We start from the raw sequence: 24,148 nt of genomic DNA, 5'->3' as shown, positions 1-24,148 counted from the left end.
GAAACTACGATTGTTCGTTTGGTTTTTGCGAGTTGAACGGGGAACCGATAGCGCAGTGATACCGCCTAGACATTGATCCTGAAATGGAACTGTGAACGGTACTGTGGTGTTTCTGTGAACGACCAGTCGGAACGATGATTTATCACAAGCCAACCGTCCCGCGGTTTCGCATCGCCGAGCGTGTTAGCGTGTCGCCGCCCAGCAATCGGCCGATTTATACCAAACAGAACAGCACGTGCAGCCTCAGGAGCGCCGGGTCCACGCCACCATGTGTCAATCGGTACACTAACAGATGCTTTTCCTAGTTTTTATTACCCCCTGTGCTCGCTATTTCGAGATTCCGTGAAAACAGTCGAAGATCGTCCTCGAGTGATTCTTATAGCTGTTGTCGATTTAACTTGGATTTCTAGAGGTTTTTGTGAACGTTGCTTCAAGTCTTTTCTGAAAACATGCTTGCTTGGTGAATATTTGTGTGTATCTTCAAATTTCACGTACTGACAGACTGTCAACGAATTCTCGAAAGACTGTGCTGTACGTAGAAGTGTTTAAATCTTTGTAATCAACACAATTGACGCTGTCGTTACATTATCATGGCACCCTCGAAAGTTGCTATACTCTAATTCAAAACCATTACTTAATCCCTCTGTGTCTAATAAATTGCTGTACGTTCACGTGTGGGACGACGGATTTCATATAGACAAAGGTCATGTGAGTCGCTCATTTGGCAAATTCAGCAACTACATAATTTAAAAAGTAGAGAAAATCGATGAAACGATATACATTCATTTAAAAAAATTCTTTCAATGTTTATTATTCAGTGTATATTAAATGCCAATCAAGTGGTTCGGTAGAAAAATTTAAGAAAACATGAGACAGTTTAGCGATTTGACTTGCGAATGGCTCATACGTAGACTGTGGATTTTTATGCAAAATCAGAATTGCATTAGTTGCAAGATACTGGGGCTATAGTGGACATCTGTATTTTTGCTTTACAATTTTAGCGAGCTGAAAATAATACGGCAGTTAAACAATATTTTATTCTCGTTATGCGGGTATGCCTATGTATGTCTACATATGTGTGTATTCTGAAAATAATACGGCAAGAGTTTCTAATTCATTAAATGTTTTATGACCTGCGTTTGTCCTACTCATTTTTGTCGTACGCATTCTACGGATTGTGCATGTATTTATGGTAAAAAAGAGAAATCGAGAAACATAAAACAGAGAAAAGACATTACAAGACTATAAATATATAGGCCTATTATTTTCAAATAATTTAAATTATTAACAGAAGATCTTTAGCTTTCTGTCTCCATTCTGGGATTAAAATAGCTCCCAGTGCAAAGGGTTAAGAATTTTCTTCTGAACAGCAATCTCGAAAGAAATTGTTGGACTGTGTTACTCGAGATAACTTGTCGGTTTACGAACGCTATTGCTATCGCTATAAAAATTGATTAAGATGTCCTCGACTGCCTTTGCTTTTTAAAAGTCTGTTTAATCGATTTTGGCAGATAAGTTATTAATAATGTGATTGTGGCAAACTCGATGGATTTTGATTGATGAGTACGTTGCGGATTTTATGTAGCTATAAAATGTTTCATGTTGCATAGCTCTGTAAAATTCCTAACAGGCTCTAACGAGGTTTCTCTGTGAAATTCCTCTTCGATTTCAATCCCGATTGCCTTGAAATACTAGCAATACTATTGTTCCTCATTTTATGTACCGATAAAATTTCTAGCCGATCCATACGTGTTTATTAAGCAAGATTGGTTGATTGTTGCCCGAGGTATCTGAATTTAGAAATGCTAGAAAGCGGTAGTAAAAATATACTACTGTTTGTGTTTACACCTCGAAAGTTCAGAATATAAAAGTTGGTTGTTAGGAGTATACATCACCTTCTGGCAGTTGTGCGTAGTTTTAGTCGTGTTTACAGAGAGGAACATATGATTTTATACTTCTTCGAGTGAGCTAAGAGCAAGATTTCAAATTTTACAATTACTACTGCTAGTTATTTTGAAAGTGGACGCGGTAATTAAGCACTGGAATAAATCAAGAACAATTCTGAATTAAATACTCTTCAATGAAATACTCTTGAAATACTCTTCGATGAAAACTATTTTTGAATACACTGTCATCAACCATAAATTTAAATACAATCCATAAAATAATATTTTTAAGCAACAGTAAGTTCTTTTTACTAGTTTGAGTAAAAATTGTATTAACTGCAAAATGCAGGAGCTAGATTAAGTATGGAAGCTGTATGGATTTTCTTATCACACATATACTTTCACATAAAGTGAAAATTGTATTAATAAACACGAAATCTAAACATTCATTTCTTCAATTCATTTTCTAAATTCTACAAACATTTCTACCGTTTTGCATTTTATCTATTCATCCATGTCGTGCATAAAATCGACAACGTATTTATTACGTTCATAAATAGTATCGTAAAATAGATGTACAATAACGACTACTGTTCAGATTTCTCCTTTTCTGTATTTTGATTTATAGATCCTCTGCGTCTACTCTCTCGAAAATCTTTTTTAAAAGCGAATATATCTCACAACGGGATCAGTGTCATTCATTTGAATCACGTCACCGAATTATGAGCCTCTTCCGCTTCCAGTTCCTGTCAGGCGATCGACACGCGTTCTAATTTGCAGGTGTGACTAGGGTTCGCGACAACATGTCGAACACAAAGGTGTTTTCAGTTTTCCGCGAAAACACTGTTACAAGGAATGTTGCACGGTATCGTCGTGACGTCGCAACGTTTTGTATAACGGAACGCAACCTCGGAAATCGAGCGCTGGCCTGTTAGAAACCGTTCGACACTAACTCTGAAAATGTTTGTAAATCATGCGAGAGGTTCGTTCACGCGGCTGTAAAAAAAAAACGTGGTAACGTGTCGGTCTCTTCGCAACGTTATTTTGTAAACACGCCAATTCTTTCCGGAGCTGCGTAAATATTTCCGCGTAATCCGGATGAGTCTGAGCACAGCGGAAATTATTTGGTTTAACGATTCCGCGTGCAACGGTGTGCAAAACAGATTTTTGTTTATACGTAGAATTATCTACGTTATCTCTCAAGTAGATGCTCGATAATCATGCACAGATAAAAATGTAATGGTTCTTGATTGAATAGAAATTATATCGTGAAATATTCATGAGTAGGTCATGGTTTTTATGTGTTTATATATAAACGTTTTTAAAAGTGACTAATGCACAGAAGTTTTAATTAAATTTCATTTCTTTGTATGAGCTGTTCACAAGCCTGATCAATTAAACAGAAAATACAAGATTGAAAAAACATAAGAAGAATCTAAGGATATTTTTATATTATTTTCGCCTTTTTAAGATGATTTAAGAAGGAAATACCTTTTCATCCAACTTCAGTTTCGTACAATTGACTTATAATAGTACTAATAATAAAAGTTGAAAGAACATTTACAAATGAACGTGTGGATTTCATCAATTTTCTTTATCTTTTATGTTGTGCAGTTAATCGATTTAACAAGTGAGTGGCTCGTATAATTATCAAGACACGAATTGAAATGTTGGTTTAGTATAGCTTTCCTGTAAGCTAGGAAAGTGTGAGTCTACGAATAAATAATGAGCATACCCGTCATTCTGGGTGAAGATGTTGAGAAGTTAGACAGATGAGGAAACGTTATTTGTATGCGGAATGTAGTCGAATTTTCGTTATACGGTCGATGCAGCAGAATTCGCGAGCATTTTGCATAATCCATAAGCGAATTTGCGGGTTTAAAATGCAAGCAGCAACGTTGAGAGATTAGACTGTTTGTCATGGATGGGACAGAAAGACTGCATCCGTTCTGCGGGCATAAAGGAGATACCTTCTTTCCATAAATCACGTCTTGCTTGAATAATGACTAGTGTCTCGGTTGACCTTTCTAACCCCGTCGCCCCTTGTTGGCGATATTCTAAAGGAAATCTTGATTGCCGTTGACCCTCTAAACGTCTGCCAACGTGGGAATAACGATAGGCTTCGACGCCAAATAGCTATTTCAAATTTAAGCCAAATAGTAATCGAATAATTGATATTTAGCCAAACCCGCGTTCAATTACGTGTAATAGTCGATGATTCAAAGGAATCCGTAGACATGATCGATAGATCCACCTGCTGTTCTACTATTAATCTTTCACTGTTTCTTTGTGATTGCAGTATTAAACAACCTTTGGGGAGCAAAGGACCCTCGCCTGTTCATATGAGCACACCTGTTCGGTCTGGCATCCAGTCGCCGAAACCTACGATCAATGGATCCGATTCAGTATTGTGAGTTCATTTAAAATACAATAGCATCAGAACAGTTGCAGACATTTTTTAACAAGAGCTTTACAGAGTGTTTTGAGCTACAGAATTCTATACGCCGCGTTGTGTCATGTTGGAGTAATATTTGAATATTCTTTTGAATCGTTGTTTCTTCTTTGTATTATTCATTCATAATTTCAAGTCGAGGATGATGAGAGAATTGTTTTGTTTGAAATCCCTTTTCTAGACACATCGGCGTATTTTCAATAGATCTACTTTATTGGTGATGTATTTTTAGAAAAATAAAGATTCATTTCATCTCTTTTCTGTAAAAGGAATTTTGGAACATATATTCTGTCGAGAATTTTAATACTAAACGGTTATGTCTTCTCCTCACAATTGACATTAGTATGCAGTAGAAGTATCAGCGATTCCCATTCAAATCAATCCATTCAACTAATAAATTATTGTTGTAATAGCATTAACATGTCCGAGTATTTAAGCTCGAATACAAAGAAAGACAATACAGCTTTAAGTTGACGAATGTAGATTACATTGTATTGTTGTACAAATTTCGAAATACCTTTAAAGTTAATTATATTTGCACTGTTGTCTTCGAGAACGTATCATGTATTATTTTGTAACTGATATATGCAACACGTTAATGTGTTAAATTTTAGAAAACGAAATGAACGTGTTTTTTAAATCGTTGTTTAATTTATTTCAGGCGACAAAACTCGGTGTTAAACGCAACCTACGATACCAGAACGCAGGAGAGCCACTACGACGTCGTCAAGCCGATAAAGGTAAGCCAATAAAATACGACACTGATTAATCTACACCTTAATGTACACGAACGAGTGTTCGTTCAACGCTGCGTTCATCCACCCTCGCTCATTTTACATGAACGCGATAACGGTAGAATTAATTGACTCACTCTGCAAACAGAGATATGCAATCAATGTTGATCGTTCGATGTAATTTTGTAGCAGACTTTAAATAACGATACGAGAAGGCCAATTTCTACATAAAATATTAGGAAATTATTTTACGTTATCACGGAGAGGCTCGAGTATTTGAAATATTGATGCAACACATTAATGCAACAGAAGCATTTTTATTGCTAGAAATTCTCTAGTTCAAAGTACATATTATAATTATCAAGATCAGTTTAAATTTTTTAAAAATATGAGTCGGGAAAATGTGTTTTATAAAAAGTAAACACAAATCCCTCAAAAGCACGTCATTTTAAAATAAACAATAGCATTTTGATCGACGTCGACTTAACGCCGAGGAATCGGTACAGCGATTACAGCAATCGATTTAGCTGCTTCAAGCATCATAGATCTCACCGTCTAAACACTTCATGAACGTGTTCCAAAATTTCACAATTTTATTTATGGAACGAACAAAAACATAGTTGTAGATTCGTGGCGGCATTCTTAGCCAGTGAACCGTCGTTCCCAAGCCTTCCTTTATATATAATGATAATCGCGAAAACATTGAATTAATATCGAACTTTCTATCTCCGGTTGTTTCTAAAACAGCTCGCATAACCCGTGACCCGTTTACAGTCAAAAGGGGTAATGGAGAAACTGGCTTACCAACAATTTCCACTAATCGTAGCAAACGTTGCGCGCACAACTGCTCATAAAATCGATTTCCATTCTATTTTTCCGTCCTCTCTATTCCCGTTGAACGTAAACCAGTAATTCCGACGTGTATAGATATATAATGTGTCGCCGAGGGCGTAATTACAATTCGCGAAAAGACAGCCACCGGTTTATAGAGCGTTCAACCTTTCCGTACTCGTTTGCATAAGCGGCGTTCAGGGTTGTAAATTAATTCCTGAATACCGGGTGAAAGCGACCATAGTCGAAGTTCGGAAAATGATTTCCGTGACCCAGAAACACCGTTGCCGGGATTTTTTTTTGCAGATCGACGCCGGCTTCAATTCCCGTAATCGTCGCTCGGTTAATCGGGCAATTGCCAATTAAACGGTTTAATCGAGGCAATTAGCAGTTGATCGCATAACTCCTGCCCTCGCTCCTCGTCCTCTCTCGCTTCTCTTGTCTTCGCTCGACTGTGTCGAATCCTTTTCCGGAATGGTGATGTAATCGGCGCATTAAAACCACCGCGACACTTCGATGGGCATTTGCCGTGCGACGCAACGTTTCCGTTGTCGACGATCTGGATGGACGATCCGTTGTCTCCGCGACCGATTTGCATTTGAATAATGTTCTGCGTCGTCCGTGACCATCACTGCCCGAGGCGAGAGACCAACAAAACTTCCAACAGAATTTCTAGAATTAGTTGCTACTTTTCGAAGTTTCTGAGCAAATGAAATTTGTTATGTCGGTGTGCAATTCAACGTGAATCTCGAATGAGGGTCTATGTTACATTTCCGACTTTCCGAGATGACGCGGTTCAACGTTATAGGGGATGATAGGGGACCTATCGGATCCTATAGGAGATTTCGGGACAAAATTAATCTAAAACCCTTAATACTTTTTTAAAAAGCACATGAAGATCTATTAGCAAGCCCTTAGCACTCGGATGTCGACTCTGAGGCGTCACTAAAAAATTGCAGTGTATTCGAAATATTGTTTAAATTATTCAATATGTTCGTATCTAATCAATTACTCTAAAATTTCAAAAATCATAGGGAATGGAAATATTCTTGGTCGGAAAAAATATTTCATTATCGAGTTAAAACAGTTCTGAGTGCAAAGTGTTAGTTGACGAAAAATTTTCATTTTTATTTCTGTAAATAAAATGTTCTTTGTAAGTTTTTGTTATTGCAATGGATTGTCATAAAATTACTGAGCCACTTTTATTTGAAAAATTCCTTTGTCAGTTTATCGGAAACTTATGTGTAACAGATACACTTATATAGGAAAATGGAGAAAAAATAATGACTTCTCTCTAAAGTAAAATTTTTCGATAAGAATGTTTACTAAACTTCCTTTTTGTCTATTTAAGATCGACTACTGACGCAATATTTACAACTAGTGTACGCTAAAGTGCTCTACCGAGACTGTAGAATCATGTTATGCTATTAACAAATTCTGATCAAAATGTAACAGACCCTCACTCGAGATTCACATTCAATTATCGCAGGAATCGATCGAGATTTCGATGCTTCGTTGTCTCGACGTCCTATTTTTTTACATTTGAATAAAGTTTTGCTCTGTAATTGCTGCTCAAGATGAGAGATCAACGAAACTTCAAAGAAAATGTCTAGAAATCTACATCGTTGTATACATAACTATCGCCGCTATCAATTGGAATCTGGATATTCCGTCGTCTCGACGATCGGTCGTTTTGCATTTGAATAATGTTCTGCGTCGTTCGTGACCTCATGCTCGAGACGGGAGATCAACAAAATCTTCAGTATTTTGCTGCGAGCGATTGAAGTTTCTCGGGAAACGAAATTCAATGCATCGTTGTGTAATTATCGCAGCAATAATCGAGATCCAGAGGGACGATAATCGCGAGTGAATCTATTCCGATTACGTCATTCCGTATATAAAGCGATGCACCTCTCTCTCTCGTATTCAGAGAAACTCCACATTTTGTTTATTGCCTGTTTCGAAACCTCATATATACTATTTTCTATTTCTTTCCATAGAAATTAGAATTTTCATGCTTTGATTTAATTTTCAATTTCCTGTGGATTTATGATCAGCGAATTCTTTTTTAAAAATATATGTATACTTCTGACAGTGAATTCTTGGAATTTTTGTCTTGGAACCTTCTGCAAAATAGAGTACTTTATTCGTTTAATTAAGCATCACGTTAGAGTTTTAATACAAGAGATAGTAAAATATAGGAAATAATGTTGTGAGTGTAATTTAAAATAGTAAAACGATTAGAGGACAGTGTTAATATATTATTTCTAAAAATTTAAATTTATATTTAGCTCCTGTGTCTCGCAGTTGATAAACAAACTTTTTATTTTGCATAAAGATCCGGAGTAGAATAATTAGACTGCGGATTTTTATGCAAAATAAATAATTGATTGGGGGACACAGGAGCAAAATAAAAATTGTATTCTTGTTTTAATTATCCTATTAAGCTGAAAGTAGCACATTGGCGTACTTAAATATCTTTTGCGTGTCCTCTGCTTTAAATTGTACGTACCCATTTTTGTCATAAATGCATAAAATCCGCAGTATACTAATAATAAACCAGTAAATTATAATAGTATTTCCCAATTGAAAGACCTCGTAACATTTGCACTCTGAAATCGGACGTTCCATGTGCAACAGCCTAAAACTTTCGTTCTGTACTTGAATGTTCTCGTCGGTTAATCGGAGTAGCTTTCCACAACAGACGATTAATCATTCTAGAAACGCCATCCGCGATACGAACAGTACTCGATTACGCAACGATCATTTCATGGAACTGCAGCGTCAGCTGTAGACCAGGTGTACATTGAAAAGCGCCTAGGTGCGACTCCGAATCGATTCCATGGCCCCGTACGTGATCGACGCGATCGCCAACAAACGGACGGTGGTGGTGTTCTGTCTTCGGAGGTGCTAATGAGTCAATGGGTCACGGCCTGCTTTGTCCCTTTCCAGTTTCGCGGACGAACTAGTTCATCGATCCATATAAGATTCGCTTTTGAGCACAGATGTGTTGCAACCACTCGTAGACGTCGTGCACTTCGGATTCAGTGGATTCTGTGTGTCGTATGAGTGACATGATAGTTCCGGAAGGTTCCTCGAAATTTCTGGTACGCAGCCTTCCGTTCGAGGAACTAATCCAGTGAATTTACCTAATGGATCGTTGAGATAACATTTTGTTGACTGAGACAATGGGTGACTTAACTTCATTAGAGAATTATCACTAATACATTTTCACGCTTTGTAGGTTTTCCTATTGTCTTGTAGAAAAATCCTCTAGTGCACGGTTTCTCAAACTTTTTAAATTTTGTGCCACATAAATAGGAATCAAAAAATGACCACCATAAAAGCAAATGGAGGGTTTATAATCAAATAATAAACAAACTATTTTGTGTCAAAATTGTACCACCAAAAATAACGTAACGTACCATTAGTGGTAAAGGTACCACAGTTTGAGAAACGCTGGTCTAGATTAAATGTCATGAAAATTTTATTGTTAGAGACTGAGACAATAGGTGACTAGGAATCGCGTGAAACATCATGTTGCATTAGAGAAATATCGCTGATCAGTTTCTATGCTTTGTAGGTTTTGCAATTGTCTTGTAACAAACTCGTGAAGTAAGTGCCATGATATCTTATAGTACACTTTTATTGCTTCAGTATTGTTAGAGGAATATCATTTATACACTGCGAATTTTTATATGAAATGAAAATTGTCTGATTTCGAGAGACAAGTGTTAAACAGTAATTCATTTTGTGATAATTTTAATAAGCTTAAAATAATGGAACAGTAGCATCACATTTTTCAAATTCTTCAACTATTTCGTATTTCTCGTCATTTCCATTATAACTGCGTAAACCCCCCGGAGTCTAGTCATTAGTGAAGAGTGAACTTTCACCGCTGAACCATCCTCGTCATTGTTACACGTGTAGTCTGTATTAATTATTCCTGTCTTCAATTTTTATCTAAAGCTTCTATCGTTGTTATCTATAGCTTTACTTATATTTATCTTTCAATTCATCGCACACAAACGACATATGCACTATGTACGTAAAACTATTTTTTATTTACACACACAAATAGAAAATACATTTCAGAAGGTAGAAAACAATTTCATGTGCCTTCTGTTCCTCACAATGGACTCAGAAAAAATGTCTATTTTGCATAACAATTCGCAGTTTGATAATGAGATAGGTATACATGTATTTGAAACAAAACCCAGTGACCATCATTTGTTAACTCCTTGCACTCAGAGCTATTTTAACTCGAAAATTAAACATTTCTTGCATATTGTATATGATTTTTTTCATTTTGTGGATATGATATTGATATATAGTGCCTCGTACAATACTTAAATGTTTAGTAATTGATTAGTAGAGTGCGGATCATTATGCTTTCATAGCTTTTGAACATTTTTAAAGAATGCCAGAATTATTTCAGAACTACAAAGAACCACTGAAAATACGATTTTACAAGATTCCACTTTCTTAAAATTTGCCTACAAAAATTCTATTATTCATTTTGAATAATGGTACAGCAATTCTTAGTGGTGACTCCCGAGTCTACTTGAGTTTGAGATTGTCTCGAAAGACCAAGCTAGTTTTCAGAAAATGATGTTCACTATCATAAGTGTATAGCGAATCAAACGTTGCGAATCAACCGCGTTGGTAAACTCCTCGCAAGGCCCGTGCGCCCACACTCGAAATTCTAATGATCATTGGTGACCGTCGTCGGATTATGTTGCGCGATGACGCAGTCCGAGGATGCAAATCGTTGCGCACACGCGGGCCGATGCGCGTTTGCTTCGCACAATTAGAAGATGCCTCATAACGCAAACGAAAATGGCAGTTCCGTGTAGGCGGCCGCGGTTTTCCGAGATTTTTGTCGCGCTACATAGTTGGCGATGACTTCGTGACATATTTCCAATTTCAATATTAACGACCGTGTGATGTAACCGGAACAAAAAAATCTGTCGAAGGAATTAACACGTCAATCGGATTTCCAACGCGACAAAAAGCTGGAAATCGACAGCTGGTTTCGCGGATTTTCCAACTAGTTCTTCCATTATTCCTCTTACATATCGTTCCACCTTTGGAGCGTCGAGCGTATTACTTAATAATTATTTCCTTTCTTTTTTAACTATTATTGTATTACTGGATGCTGCATTTTATTGCAATTTAATCAAATATTCGATGAGAGATCGTGGTTTCGCGGATTTGCTAATCAGCTCTTTCATTATTGGTCTTACGTATGGTTCCCCCTTTGGAGCATCGAGCGTATTACTTAATAATTACTTTCTTTATTTTTTAACTATTATTGTATTGCTGTGGATGCGGTATTCTATTACAATTTAATCGAATATTCAATGAAAGAGCGTCCCCATAATTAGGGGACAGATATTTACAAATCCACGTTTTTCAAAACCAATTAGTAAGACCGAGAATCGGGGAAAAGTTATTTGTGGGTACTAAACTTATAAATATTCAATGCAGCATTATTACAATTTTTTCTTGGACTTCATTCTGCTGGGATATATTTAACATTTTTAATTGAAATACCTGCATATATTCAGAATGTGTGACGAAATAATGTCACAGCTGTTGTACTTATGTCTTCATTGAAAGTTTATCTTCAATACCTTCTTTTAACTTATTAGCAAACTAGAAAATTGCAGTCAATCAATTATAAAATCGTTGTTAACTATATCTACAATAATTGTTAAAAAATGGGAACATTTTCGTAACCGAACGAATTTATTATGTTACAATATTTCCATTCTATAGAAAATTTAGCTCTTATCATAATAATGGATTAATTTACAAAATGATACTCCATATTATTAAATAAAGTGCTCAAGGTGAAAGTAAATTACTGACGTAACCATAAGTGTTGAAGAAGCTACCTGTCGCATAACAGAAGAATTTGAATGCAAAACAAATATTGGAAACCGGTAGGCTTGTTAGAATACTCGTTTGAAACTAGTGTTAGTATAGACACTCGGAAGAAACAAAAGCCTGAAACTAATTATTTGCATTCGACGTCTGACATTTCAGAATTAAGAGATCATGCATATGCATTATTCCAAATGAGAAAGAGAGAAGCTAATTGGGAAGATGTATGCAAGATTTATACCAACGAATGACCGTATAATTTTTCTATTATTCGTGTCTTTTGAAATGTGCATCTTTATGCAAAATAATAATTGTTTACACCAATTGTGCAATAGACAGAAGCTAGAAGATTTTTCATTCTTTCTTTAATAATTTTAACTAGCAAATCATATGGTAATAATCGTAACCTAATTTAATTTTTCTACTGTTTTAAATTGCATTTATTTTCGTCATAAATGCATTCTTGTGCGGTCTAATCATTATGCATCGCTTCTTCTTGTGAATTCTAATGTATGTATAATCATCAGGCAAACGAAAGACGTTATCCTACGTCGAAAACTTATTTTTTCAAATGATGTCACACCTGATCGATTGTAGCACGATTTCGAAGACACCTCGTGTGCGATATCTAACTCCGAGTTCCTCACATTGTTGCACATTATTGGAAATTTTGACAATTGATTAGTTGCAATAATCATTGATAACGAGTTTGGGTGCTTGGATGCAGAGATAAGAAAGTTTCCTGTTGCTGTGAGGAAGAAATGAAATTTAAGTAACGCCAGAAACATCGACAATAGAGATGCATTGTTTGTTTGCAAGCTCCACAGATTCCAGCAATTGTCGCGGTATATTCTGCTTGAAACTGGACGCCTGCTGGCGTGTCACTTTTCCGAAAGTGAATACCTTTTCCTGCTAGAACTAAAAGTGTGATACACCTTCGTCCGTCAAGGTGAACTAGACTCGACAGCAACTTTGTGTAGGTGTCGACGAGACGCCCAGTAAGTTAACGGTGGCACGTGCGGCTTATTATACGCGTTTAGTGCACAATTACGCCAGAGATTATTAATTTTAACTCGAATCCGCCTGAAATTTCATTTATCAATTTTTATTTATCGTAAAAAGTATTATAAACGGACATCTATTCTCTTTCCAAGAACATTTTCTGATCAGTAGCCGATAGAATATTTTCCTTTCAACAATCAAATTAATATAATACAAGATTTTTTATTCAGCACAATATTCGTGGTTTGAATTTGTAAATTCCCTTTCGAGAACGGTTTTGGAAACTTCTCTCACAAGATTTAACGCTGTTATTTTTCGATACAAAATTCAAAGTATTTAAATACGATACATAATTATTTATTTTACTGTACTTGTTAATTGGTTCCTCCTCATATCGTTTTGTGTTCTGTACGTGTGAAACGAATAGATATGGAATGTGGAAGAGAATTGCAGCTCCATCTCGTTGCAATTGCGAAAGCCTGCACCTGCAAATACCAGTATGCGCTGCATTACCGCATTTTGCTGGTGCAGCAGGGATTAATTAAGTATATCAGTGCAAACACTTAAACGTGGGAATTACCGACGTGGGTTTTCGACGTTTTAATAAACGAAATTAAGAAAGGAATTCCCCGGTTTAATTATTACCAATTCTATTTACGTTTCATCACTTTTGCTTCAATTTCCGAGTCTTTAACATATATTTACGTATTGCATTAATTTACTTCAATTTAATTCTATAATTGACACATTCTATACAAAGATTCCTCTTTTTTATACTTTTTATGTTTGCAAGGCGCAGAATTATTCTATTCGTCTAAGCATTTGATAAATATCATTGCTAGACGACATTATTTATTATTTTACAACGACTCACTAACCTTGACGTTCGCAATAAAGGAGAGTATACAAGGATTCCTCTTTTCTTTACTTTTTATATTTTCAAGGCGCAGAATCATTCTACATAATTCGTCTAAGCATTTGATAAATGCTATTGCTAGACGATACTATTTATTATTTGACAACGATTCACTAACGTTTACATTCGCAATAATAGATAGTACATAAAGATTTCTTTTTTCTCAACTTTTTATAATCTTGAGGCGAAGAATTGTTTAATTTTTCGAAGCATTTGATAAATTTTATTGTTAGACAATACTATCTATTATTTGACAACGACTCACTAGTTGTACATGTTGTGCAATGCATAAAAATTCCTCTTTTCTGTACTGTTTACATTTTCGAAGCGCCGTATTATTCCATTCTTCGAATCGTTTGATAAATTTTATTACTAGACAATACTGTGTGTACCACTCCACAATGACTCACCAACGTTTGCGTTCCCAATAATGGGCAATAAACATTTTTTTCCTCTTCGTTCATCCATTAACGCAGAGCTTCATCGTCAGTACCAATCAGGAAGAAAGAAAAAGTGTACGATCGATGCCGTCATTGGTCCAAGAATATGGGTCAACGTATGCCAAGTTCAGTAATCTTATTGTTAGTCAACGTTAAATGTTTTGTCTAATCTTTCTACAATTACACCAATCTTTCGCTACTTCGATAAGAGACACTGTAAACAAGAAGATTAGCGACACAATGTTCCGGATGAACGAATGTCAAAAATATTATACTCCTTTATAGAACAAAGAGATCAGGTCATAGATATCGAATCTATTATCAGTTATAACAGGTTGTACAATTTTTTCAGAGATAAATGGCGATGCTGTCGGCTATGTAATTAAGATTTTGTTCCGTGTTGCGAGACTACGAATTTGATTGAATGCAAATGTGAATACTTGCAACTGGATGTCATAATCGAAAATTATCAAATTTTTATTCTATCTTTATTTATTCTAGCTAACAACAATCTTGTATGTTTAATTCCATTCTCAATTAATTTCCTCGAGAAGAGTATCAAATTTTATTTGTTTAATTCCATTCTCAATGAATTAGAATTCTCATTCAATTTCTTCAAATTTGCCTATATACTATGTACAGAAACTTTTGCGATATGATAATGAATAAACCGAAAACTTCTTGATTGAACCATTCGAAATGAAATCACGAAAAAAGCAAAACATTGACTGGCAACAACTTTTATAAGCTATTCTTAAACATGGAATATTCTTTTAAAAACGTAAGGGCACGATAAAGTATAATTCATAACAGTATTGCAGAGAAGAAAATATTGGTAAGTCGAAAAAATTTGAAAGAAGCAGCAGGGACAGAGATGAAACGAAAAAGCAGAGTTACCATTAACCGTAAAAATTACGAACAGACATCACTATCGTGTCCACGCCTTTACGAAAAATAGCAACATAAAATTGGAACGTACAGTGCATCGTATCACCTCAGGCTTGAACTGCTTAATGGGAGTAATGAAACGTTTAATGTTCGTATGTACCCATCAAAAAGCAATTGAATCGTATTTACTACTAACCCGACACCGCGAGAAAACGAGAATCTAAACTGGGATAGGTGCATAAGATCTAGGATGAATCAGTGGTCTCGCGATCGGACGTTCGAACACCGTGGAAACTGTGTTCGCTATCACGCGACACGTTGCGGGCGCGCAAGATAGTCCATAAACAGAGGAAAGTAGAGCTGACAATGGCAAAGTAAGTTGGCAGTCGACCCGATTACGCCGTGCGCCAGGGTCGTGTCGGTGTTCTCCCGCAGTTTTGCGCGACAAACCCATAAGGTTTGACCTAATATGGCGACTTGGACTTTGCGAATGCCACTGCTCTGGTGGGGATCCGTATGGAGAGCTCCTTTGAGGCCTTCGGGTCTCTCTCCTCACGGAGTCCCCCCAGTGCCTCACCGAACGTGTGTTACGCCGCACACGCGTTTCCATGTAACCACGATTACGTTTCCGAGCACACGCGAACCATTCTCGCGGCAGGCTAATTACACTTTCCGCTGGAAGGCACACCGTGCCTGCGTTCTCCGTCAGGAAGGATTAGATCGTAGGAGCAAACATTGTCAATGGACAATTTTGCCAGGTCCGAAAGTCAAGTGTAAGATCGTCGAGGTGTCAGTGAGTTTCGGTTCTTCAGCTTCGTGACAACGGCCTGGAGGAAGTTCACCGAGTGTTTGTTGTCGCTGTTTATTAAATACGTCTGAAAAGATTCTTCGTAATTATGTAGAGCTCCGCTGAATCCGAGAATAGGTCTACCTCGAAGAGTGTGCAACCGCGAGATACACGGTATTGATTAAAACAAAGGAGCATCGGGATCTTGTCAGGATATCAGTTTGACAGCGACATGTCAACAACAGCGCACCAGCAGGCGGCGATCCGTCGCCTGGAGGCGCTTTTCAGGGACGTCAAGTTGGAGCAGCAACAGTGCAGCCCCGAGGTGGTTAAAGTGGAGATTGACTCGAGCTGTTGTGACATTCATGGGAAACACGCGAAGGAGAATTGCTGGAATCGCAGAGGATCCGTGGGGAGCACGCAGCAGACTAGAAGAGACTCACTTAGTCGTCGGGAGAGTCATCTGGGAACGTCTCCGAGCAGAAGGGGGTCCCTTGGTCTGCCCATGTCACCGCCTAGAAAAGAGCTTCATCCCTCGAGCTTTCCGAACACGTTGAGAAAGAACCCGTTGGGCTCATCCATGGGCGCGATCAATCACTCTAAAAAGGACATATACTCGGCCACCATCGGCAGTTCAGCTTTAAGGCGGGATCCCATTGGTAGATCGATGGGTTGCTTGAAGAAAGATACGGCGTCTAACTATAATTCTCCGCTGAGACGAGACTACGTTGCAAAATCGATGACGAGTCTGCAGAGACCAAGCTCGAGGAGAGATGTCAACACGTTGTCCAGCTTGTTCGCGACCTCGCCGACCTCGCAGAACACTCTGAAGACTGGATTCAGCGCTTCGAACGTTGATCTCAAGACGAAGAGTACTACGAACCTGAAGAGCTGCTTCGCTGGCTCGAGCGGAAATCTCAGGAGCAACTTGAACGTGACATTGAGCCCTGATCTGATGGGATCGAACGGGAACCTGAGGAAAGACAGGCTTGCGCTACCGCTTTCTAGCAGAAGGGGATCCTACGACAGGCGAAGACTCTCCACGGACTCTTTGGATAATAACAAGAGAAACTCGTGGGATCCGGGTCGCAGGGGTTCTTCGGGATCATCCGGAGGATGGGACGATCCCATTTGGGAGGAGGGGGCCTTCGACGCGGGCGTCGATCAGGTAACTTGTTTGTTTTAATTACGGTCGGGATGATGGCAAACTTTACACTGAGTGGCAGTGTGTTTTGTTGAAGAATGGATTTAATAGAAGTTTCAAGAAATTTGTTCAACGAGGACTAAACATTGTAGGGATTCATTTAGAAATATTGGAGACATAGCTGAAGGGGTGAAACGTTTCAGTAGTTTTCTTTTTTACGTGCAATACAAATTGTGTGCTTGAACTAGAAGAAAAGTTACTTTGTTGAAGGTTATTGTTTCGTGCACTAGACTGTCATCTTCTGCTATCATGAAATGTTGAGTGACGTGAGTGACAACTTGCACGAAATGCAACAATGTCTTGCTGGAGAACAGCTGATTTATTAAAAGTCGTAGAATTTTTATTTAACGAAGACTGAACATTGTGGGGATTCATTTTGAAATATTAAAGGTGTAGCCTGAGAGATGAAAAGTTTTAATGGTTTTCTTTTTCACGTATAATGCAAATACTGTGCTTGGACTAGGAAGAAATTTACTTTGCCGAAGATAATTGTTTCGTGCACTATACTGTCAACTATTTTACTTCTGCTACCACGAAGTATTAATATAAAAATTGTTTGAACTATATAGTAAACAACATTTTTAACCAATTGTACTCAGACATTTGTATAATATTTAATTATAGTGGCACAGGAAGAGTTCTTCAGCTTAAATTATTCAGTTGAATGAGCGAAGCGAATATCGAAAAAGCTTCGAAAACTGACGTAACTACGCGAGTCTGACACTAATCTAATAATAGCTATTGAACAATTGGTTCCCAGAATTTTCCTCATTCCTGTAAATTATAAAAATTCTATAACGTCGTGGGTTTCGGTCGATACATCAGAAAGTGAGTAATAGCTATCCACATTAATGTCTTTAGGTACCCATTAATTCTCAGCGCAATGACAAGTGTATCGCATTTTATAAATAATTGTAATCAAACCGAGACTTATTCAAGCAATAGTTAATAACAGCGATGTTTTATCACAATTTATTAACGTATCAGAGAACCAAGACACTGTTGACAGTAATAAATCACTGCGAGCAGGATACAATAAATCAGGGTGAGATCTTGATCCAAGTATTGACCCATAAGCCTGACATATGTATAGTACCCCAAGTTCTGAAACGTTTCCCCTTATAAGAATAACACATACAACGTCTTTCTCGAATCTTCCTCTCGCGGATTTCTGCAGATTTCTCAGCAGATCGGGGGGACATAAGTCAGACTTATTGTCTGGCTAGGGCGGGGAACAAGTGGAGCTAAAAATATACTAATGCAACATAGGAGGTATGATTCTCCTGGGTCCAATTTATCAAACTATGTTGAACTGCTACGTTGAACTCGTACGTTAACTTTACGTTAAACCTTTTTAGTATTTTATTTAATTTTCAAAGTGTTTGTGTTTAATTATTTTGAAGCGATAACAAATATACTTGACAAAACAACATTATTCTTTTCATAGGTGTATGATATTATTAACTTAATCGTTACATTTCGTCTAAAATATGTTTAATAGAATATGTTTTTCGTTTGACCTATACTCATTTGAAATAGTAAAAGCGAAATTTGGCGGAATTAAGCGAATGTCTCCATGACGAGTACTTATATTCGTCATTAACTAAAGAAGTACCATATTTTCGTGACGAGTATATTCGACACAACCATCGAAAGGATTAACGGTGGAAACGCATTCGCGCGAATTCGATTATCCATCGATTCCACGCTCGATTCTCGCGTTTCCGGATGAATCGGGAACAATGACGATGGCTAATAAAATGGCGCCTCTCGAAACTTTCTTTTCCCGTCGGAAATGTCGATGAGATTTCGCGAAAGCGTGATTTACGACGACGATGGTCGCGTAGAGCGAACGTTGGCAGCATTACGACGGTTTACATGCGGCGCCGTCGCATGCAAAGTGTTTGCCTGTGCCTCTACTTACGTCATCGACGTGCCATGCACGGTATGGACACGCTATACCGCGTTAGTCATCGATTATGAAAGTAGCTAGCTGCCGAGGATACACGTATTCGGGCCCGATTAACCACGTCGATCATTAGGCACACTGAAAATTGTAAACATTCGACTCGCGTCGCTAAAACGGTGCACGCATTCTCTCGATACCACTACTTAGACTGCTCGAGAGAGCAATAAATTTCACTACGGACGCTCCTTGGGAAAGCCGTCACAGCTATTTACGATTTACATCACCTCCGACGTCCATTAGCAAATATTTGTATTCCCATTTCGTCGCGATTCCCCTCGGCGCATTTCACCTGTTGATCACCTCGCGATGACTCGCCGTGTAATCCCGGTTTCTATGACTCTGCTTTCGCAGAGATTTTTTCTTCTCATTGTGAATAGAGATTCCACGAATTTTTGACCTCTTGCACTCCAAGCTATTTTAATGGCTGAGCGGGAACGCTTCGTTCAATCGAGAGCACGTTCCATGTTACTATTAGATGATAGTCTTATATCAAAGTGGACTAACTTACTTAAAAGTAGACTGAACGATTTCAGTTGTTTTCAGAAGTTCGAGTTAGAGTTGTTTATGCGTTAGATAGTGAACTAATCCTTCAATTTCGAAAAAGTATTTTTTGTATTCTATACATACGAAATTGACTACATTTATTTATACTACGTTACTTAAATTTTTAGCAACTTATTAGCACGTTGATTTTCATCTCAGTCACATATTCTTTGTCCAGGTTTATTAATGAATTTATGAATGAAATCAATTTTATTAGGATTTTTAGAATCCAAAAAAGTTAAAATAACAAACACTATAATAAATTTTAACTTTTCAGACTTTTATCGATTGCATTATTATGATTTTGGGCCGTTTTTTATGGTTAATATTTGGTAATCAACGTGTTAAATACAAATAAATTAGTAATGTGAAGATTGTTTTCGATTGTGGTAAAGTAATGTTTATTGATTCTAGTAATTGTACGTATCACAATTCTTATTTTCTTTTGTATATAGTTTTTTAAATACACTCTATATTGATTATTATTATACAGCACACTTCAGGACATGTTTATTCCTTTGTTAACACATCCACACAGTCGAAGTATTTTAATGGAGTTTGATGTTCAAGGATTTATGGTACAAGCGGGAAAAGGATTATTTATTACAAAAATAAACAACATCGATGGATGCTTTAGCTGCGGTTTCAAAAAACTGGCTTCTGTATTCGACTTTGTGCCGACAGTTGTACTATGCTTTTTATTACAGCTGTTATGCTTCCAAGCTTTATGTCTTCATGGTACTCATGTTACATGTGCTACAATACTTTCTTATTTATGGCACTAGCTGGTATGTAGCCTGTTATGAAAACTCGTAATCTTCTGGTCCTTCATTCTTCCTGTGTCGTCGATGAACGAGCTTCTTAGAAATGCATGGGTATGTGAATAACTTCAAAATGGAGTCATAAGATGCTTGCGAGAAAAATGTTATTGCTTCAGTTTCTCGAAAAACTAGTTCATTCTCTTCACACACACAATAACAAAGGTAATTCTGCAGTGTATTATTAGACTGTGAAATGTAATGCAAAAATCAATCTTCGCAGTTAAAAATCGCAAAGCATTGACAAAACGAAAAAATACACGGATCAGTTTCATACTTTACAAATACAATCTTCTGAAATTTTCTACTTCACAAATAAAATCTATTAAAATTTTATACTCCACAAATACAATTTTCTAAAATTTTATACTCCGCAAATACAATCTTCTAAAATTTTATGTTCTTCAAATACAATCTTCTAAAATTCCGTACACGTATACTTGCAGTTTTATTAAGATTTTTGCAGCTATTATTTTATTTAGTGTTTCCTAAATATCTTGATAAAGCTAAGATATGTACTCTGTGAAATACTCCGTGAAAAGATTATAATTAAGGGACGACATTTAAGGGACGTCAATTTAATTAATATTATTATTTATACAGATATATTGACATACAAATATTCATTTTGTTTTTCTACACCCTGATAAGTCTGTATTCCAAGCCTAGATTGGCAATAAGGGACGTAACTATACATATTTCTTGATTCTGTAGACACGCGAAAGAGAAAATCATGTGTTGCGGAAAATCAGAAAAATATTTTTCCAAAGTCGCTTATTTATTGAAAATCGTGCGAAAATGAATGAAACACGTTAATAGAACCGCGTAAAAGTTAGTAATAAAACATGTTAAAATTGTGTACATGTAGAGTTTTTCGATCGTGTTATGTGGAGGTCTACCGTATTAAAAACTATTGAACGGTTCCCCAGTGATAAGTAGACTGCGGAACTTTATGCCAAAGAAAAATTGTTTCCATCAACTGCAACAAACAAGGGTCAAGCAATAATGTCTTTCATTCCTCAATAATATTCACAAGCTGCAAGTAATACATTGATGTCCTTAAATTCTTAAAATCTGTCCACTGTATAAATTTGCAATTACCCATTTTTCTCATAAATGCATAAAATCCGCAGTCTAGTGATAAGTGATTGATATTTCGAAGGAACTTCAAAGTTCCCATGATCTCGAGCTAGAAAGTTAGCAGCAGCGCGCTGACGAATGGCGAGAATGCTTCGACAAACTCTCGCAGGTGACCCCGTGGTTTTCATTGAATAACTCTGGGACTGGCATTGCACTTGGAGGTTGCAATGCGATAGCTGTTCGACGCGAGCGCAACGGCACACGGCGGCAGCGCGCATTTCCTGAAACGAGATTGCCGCTGGTGAGGTGCCTACGCGACATTCGGCCATGAGCTGCCCACGCTCACCTGCGCGGCGCTTGTAACTCACATTTTTTACATTCCCGGCGTGTGTCCCGCTTCCTCCTCGTTCTGGTACATACTCGCGTAAGCGGCCCTTATAAACGACGATTACGTGCAACGATCGAAGATCGAACGAGCCACGTACATATATCGCGTCCCTCGATATGGCCACCATCGATTTAAAAGTAGCGTCCGCGTCATTAAATCCGCTCGATTCGACCCGACACAATCTGATGACTTATTTCACGATTATTCCGTGGCTGACGATTATTCTACACCATTCGTCTTATTTGGACCATCGTTATTTCCGATCTAGTAGTTCCTTGAATTTCATTTCGAGTTTTATTGAAAGACTCCATGGGACATGCTTTAATATTGCCTCTTCCTTTCTTAGGATAACGTGCCCACTAGTGATCACGTGTTTTCGGAAAAATTTACTTTCAGTGTTTGAATGGGGCAATTATTTAATCCTGGGTAACTGGCATATCGTAAAAATGACAATTGCAACATTCACATTTTGTGATATCCGATGTTTCAATTAATAAATTCGAAGCCAAATAAAATTGTTTCATTCGATGTGTTTTGTTCGTTTATTTTGTTATTTTTAATCATTTTAATAGTTTCTTCATTTAATATTTTTGGTAAGGTTAAAATAATACATTGATGTTAATAAATCATCGTGTTTTGATTGAAAGATTGAAAGACTGAAAGACTTTAAAATTATTAGTATAAAATATATAGACATATATTTGGCTCCTGTGTCTTGCGATTGATGCACATTATTGCACATACCTTTTATTTTGCATAAAGATCCGCAGTCCAATAACAAATCACGATGAAAAATATAGAGATTCGTGTAATGATCATGTATGTCGTGTTTCAAAGAAATTACAGTCGGCAAAATCATCATTTTAGCAAATTGAAATCCAGCAAACTGTGAACACAGTTTCACCATACGCTGCAATACGTTTCCGACATTAATTAGCTGTACGTTTGAAATTAAAATGAAATTCGCGATGGACATTTCAATGAAGAAGACTGAGAATAACGAAATCGTGAAATGTGGGCAGAAATATATCGCGGAACAGGTGCTTTGCGGCTCGTTGAACGAGAAACGGTGAATTGTTTGAGCCGGTAGCTTGTTTCGCGAACAAACGTTCATTTGCATCGGAGCGTTGGAAACGCGAGAACGTAATCTGCATTCGCGCCATACCTAATCGGCCGACACGTTAACGCGATTACCATAACCGTACGCGGCTCGTTTAGTTGTCTTGGCGATGGACAAGGATTTCGGTCGCGATGCGCGATTTCTTCTTTTTTTCAATCGAAACGAACCAAAATTGAAAAATATTTACGTAACGGGATTCGCAGTTGAATGGAAAGTCGGTTTTTACGTAAGTGTGACGAGCACAAATCGAAATGAAAGCTCGTACAGACAATCAGAAGTCGACGGAAGCAATCGTATCACGGAAACGTCGAAGATGGATTCACCGTTAATTATCGTCGAATTCAGTTGCCCAGGGTCAATTAAAATCGTTATCGAACCGCGACGAGGAAACAAATTACGTAAGGGACGTTTCCTGGCACCGTAACGACACAAAATCTGGACGCGAAACATGTATACTCTCTTTTCTTGCCGGATCGTGGGATTCCAGAACAAAAACCTTGCCACACAGCATGCGAGCCCGTACTTCCGGTCTGCAGCCATACGCACAGTAAATAAAACAACGAGTAATTAAACGAAACGCGCGTTTGGGTATTCGTGAAACATTTTCTTGATGTATAGTTAAATATTAGTCGGAGATTTCTTTCTTAAACAATGAGCCAGGGTCAAAATCCTTTGTGAATTATAAACATCGATGGTCTCACAGTCGAGACAGATATATGGCTGCCATAAGACTCGTCTTCTCAATTTCTTCATATCAACACTACCTGTTAATTCAGATCTCTGGGAACGAATTGCGGAATACTGCTGTGGATACAATGCTGACGAAACCTTCGCACGAGTTCGGCAATCCGTGTTGCAATCCATGTGCCAGTGTTCGAGGAGGTTAACTTCTTGTCGCTGTTAGCGTAGGACATTGAATGAAAAATCGTTGAAGAACGACAACTTTGATTTAAGATTTTGTTAGATTCGGAGATTAGTTTTGGAGGAAAAATTGCACTGTTATGCTGGCTTATTTGCAACAATAAATATCGAAGCAGAATAAAAGCAATGCAAGATAGCAGAATGTGGATTTATGCATTTATAACAAAAGTGAATAGTTGTCATTTGAAACAGTAGTAAGATCTAAAAAATTGAAACGTATAAACATATTAACTTTGACCTACTAAAATGATTAAAGCAAGAAATAAATTTATCTGTTTCT

At 37.3% G+C, this 24,148-nt stretch overlaps 1 protein-coding gene across 7 annotated transcripts in view; it reads left to right on the top strand.

Annotated features, from left to right (window-relative positions):
* LOC143212416 (WD repeat-containing protein 47) overlaps positions 1-24,148 on the top strand; it is a 154,312-nt gene that overhangs the window by 72,284 nt on the left and 57,880 nt on the right. For all 7 annotated transcript variants that reach the window (XM_076431238.1, XM_076431233.1, XM_076431235.1 and 4 more), the window contains 2 exons: positions 4,186-4,296; positions 5,000-5,078. In XM_076431238.1, coding sequence (XP_076287353.1) covers positions 4,186-4,296; positions 5,000-5,078 — 190 coding nt within the window. The remainder of the gene's footprint in view (positions 1-4,185; positions 4,297-4,999; positions 5,079-24,148) is intronic.

Source organism: Lasioglossum baleicum, chromosome 9, assembly GCF_051020765.1.
Source record: "Lasioglossum baleicum chromosome 9, iyLasBale1, whole genome shotgun sequence".
In the NCBI taxonomy this organism is placed as follows: Eukaryota; Metazoa; Arthropoda; class Insecta; order Hymenoptera; family Halictidae; genus Lasioglossum; species Lasioglossum baleicum.
Note: the sequence above shows the minus strand (reverse complement) of the source record. Positions and strands in the feature narration are given on the sequence as shown.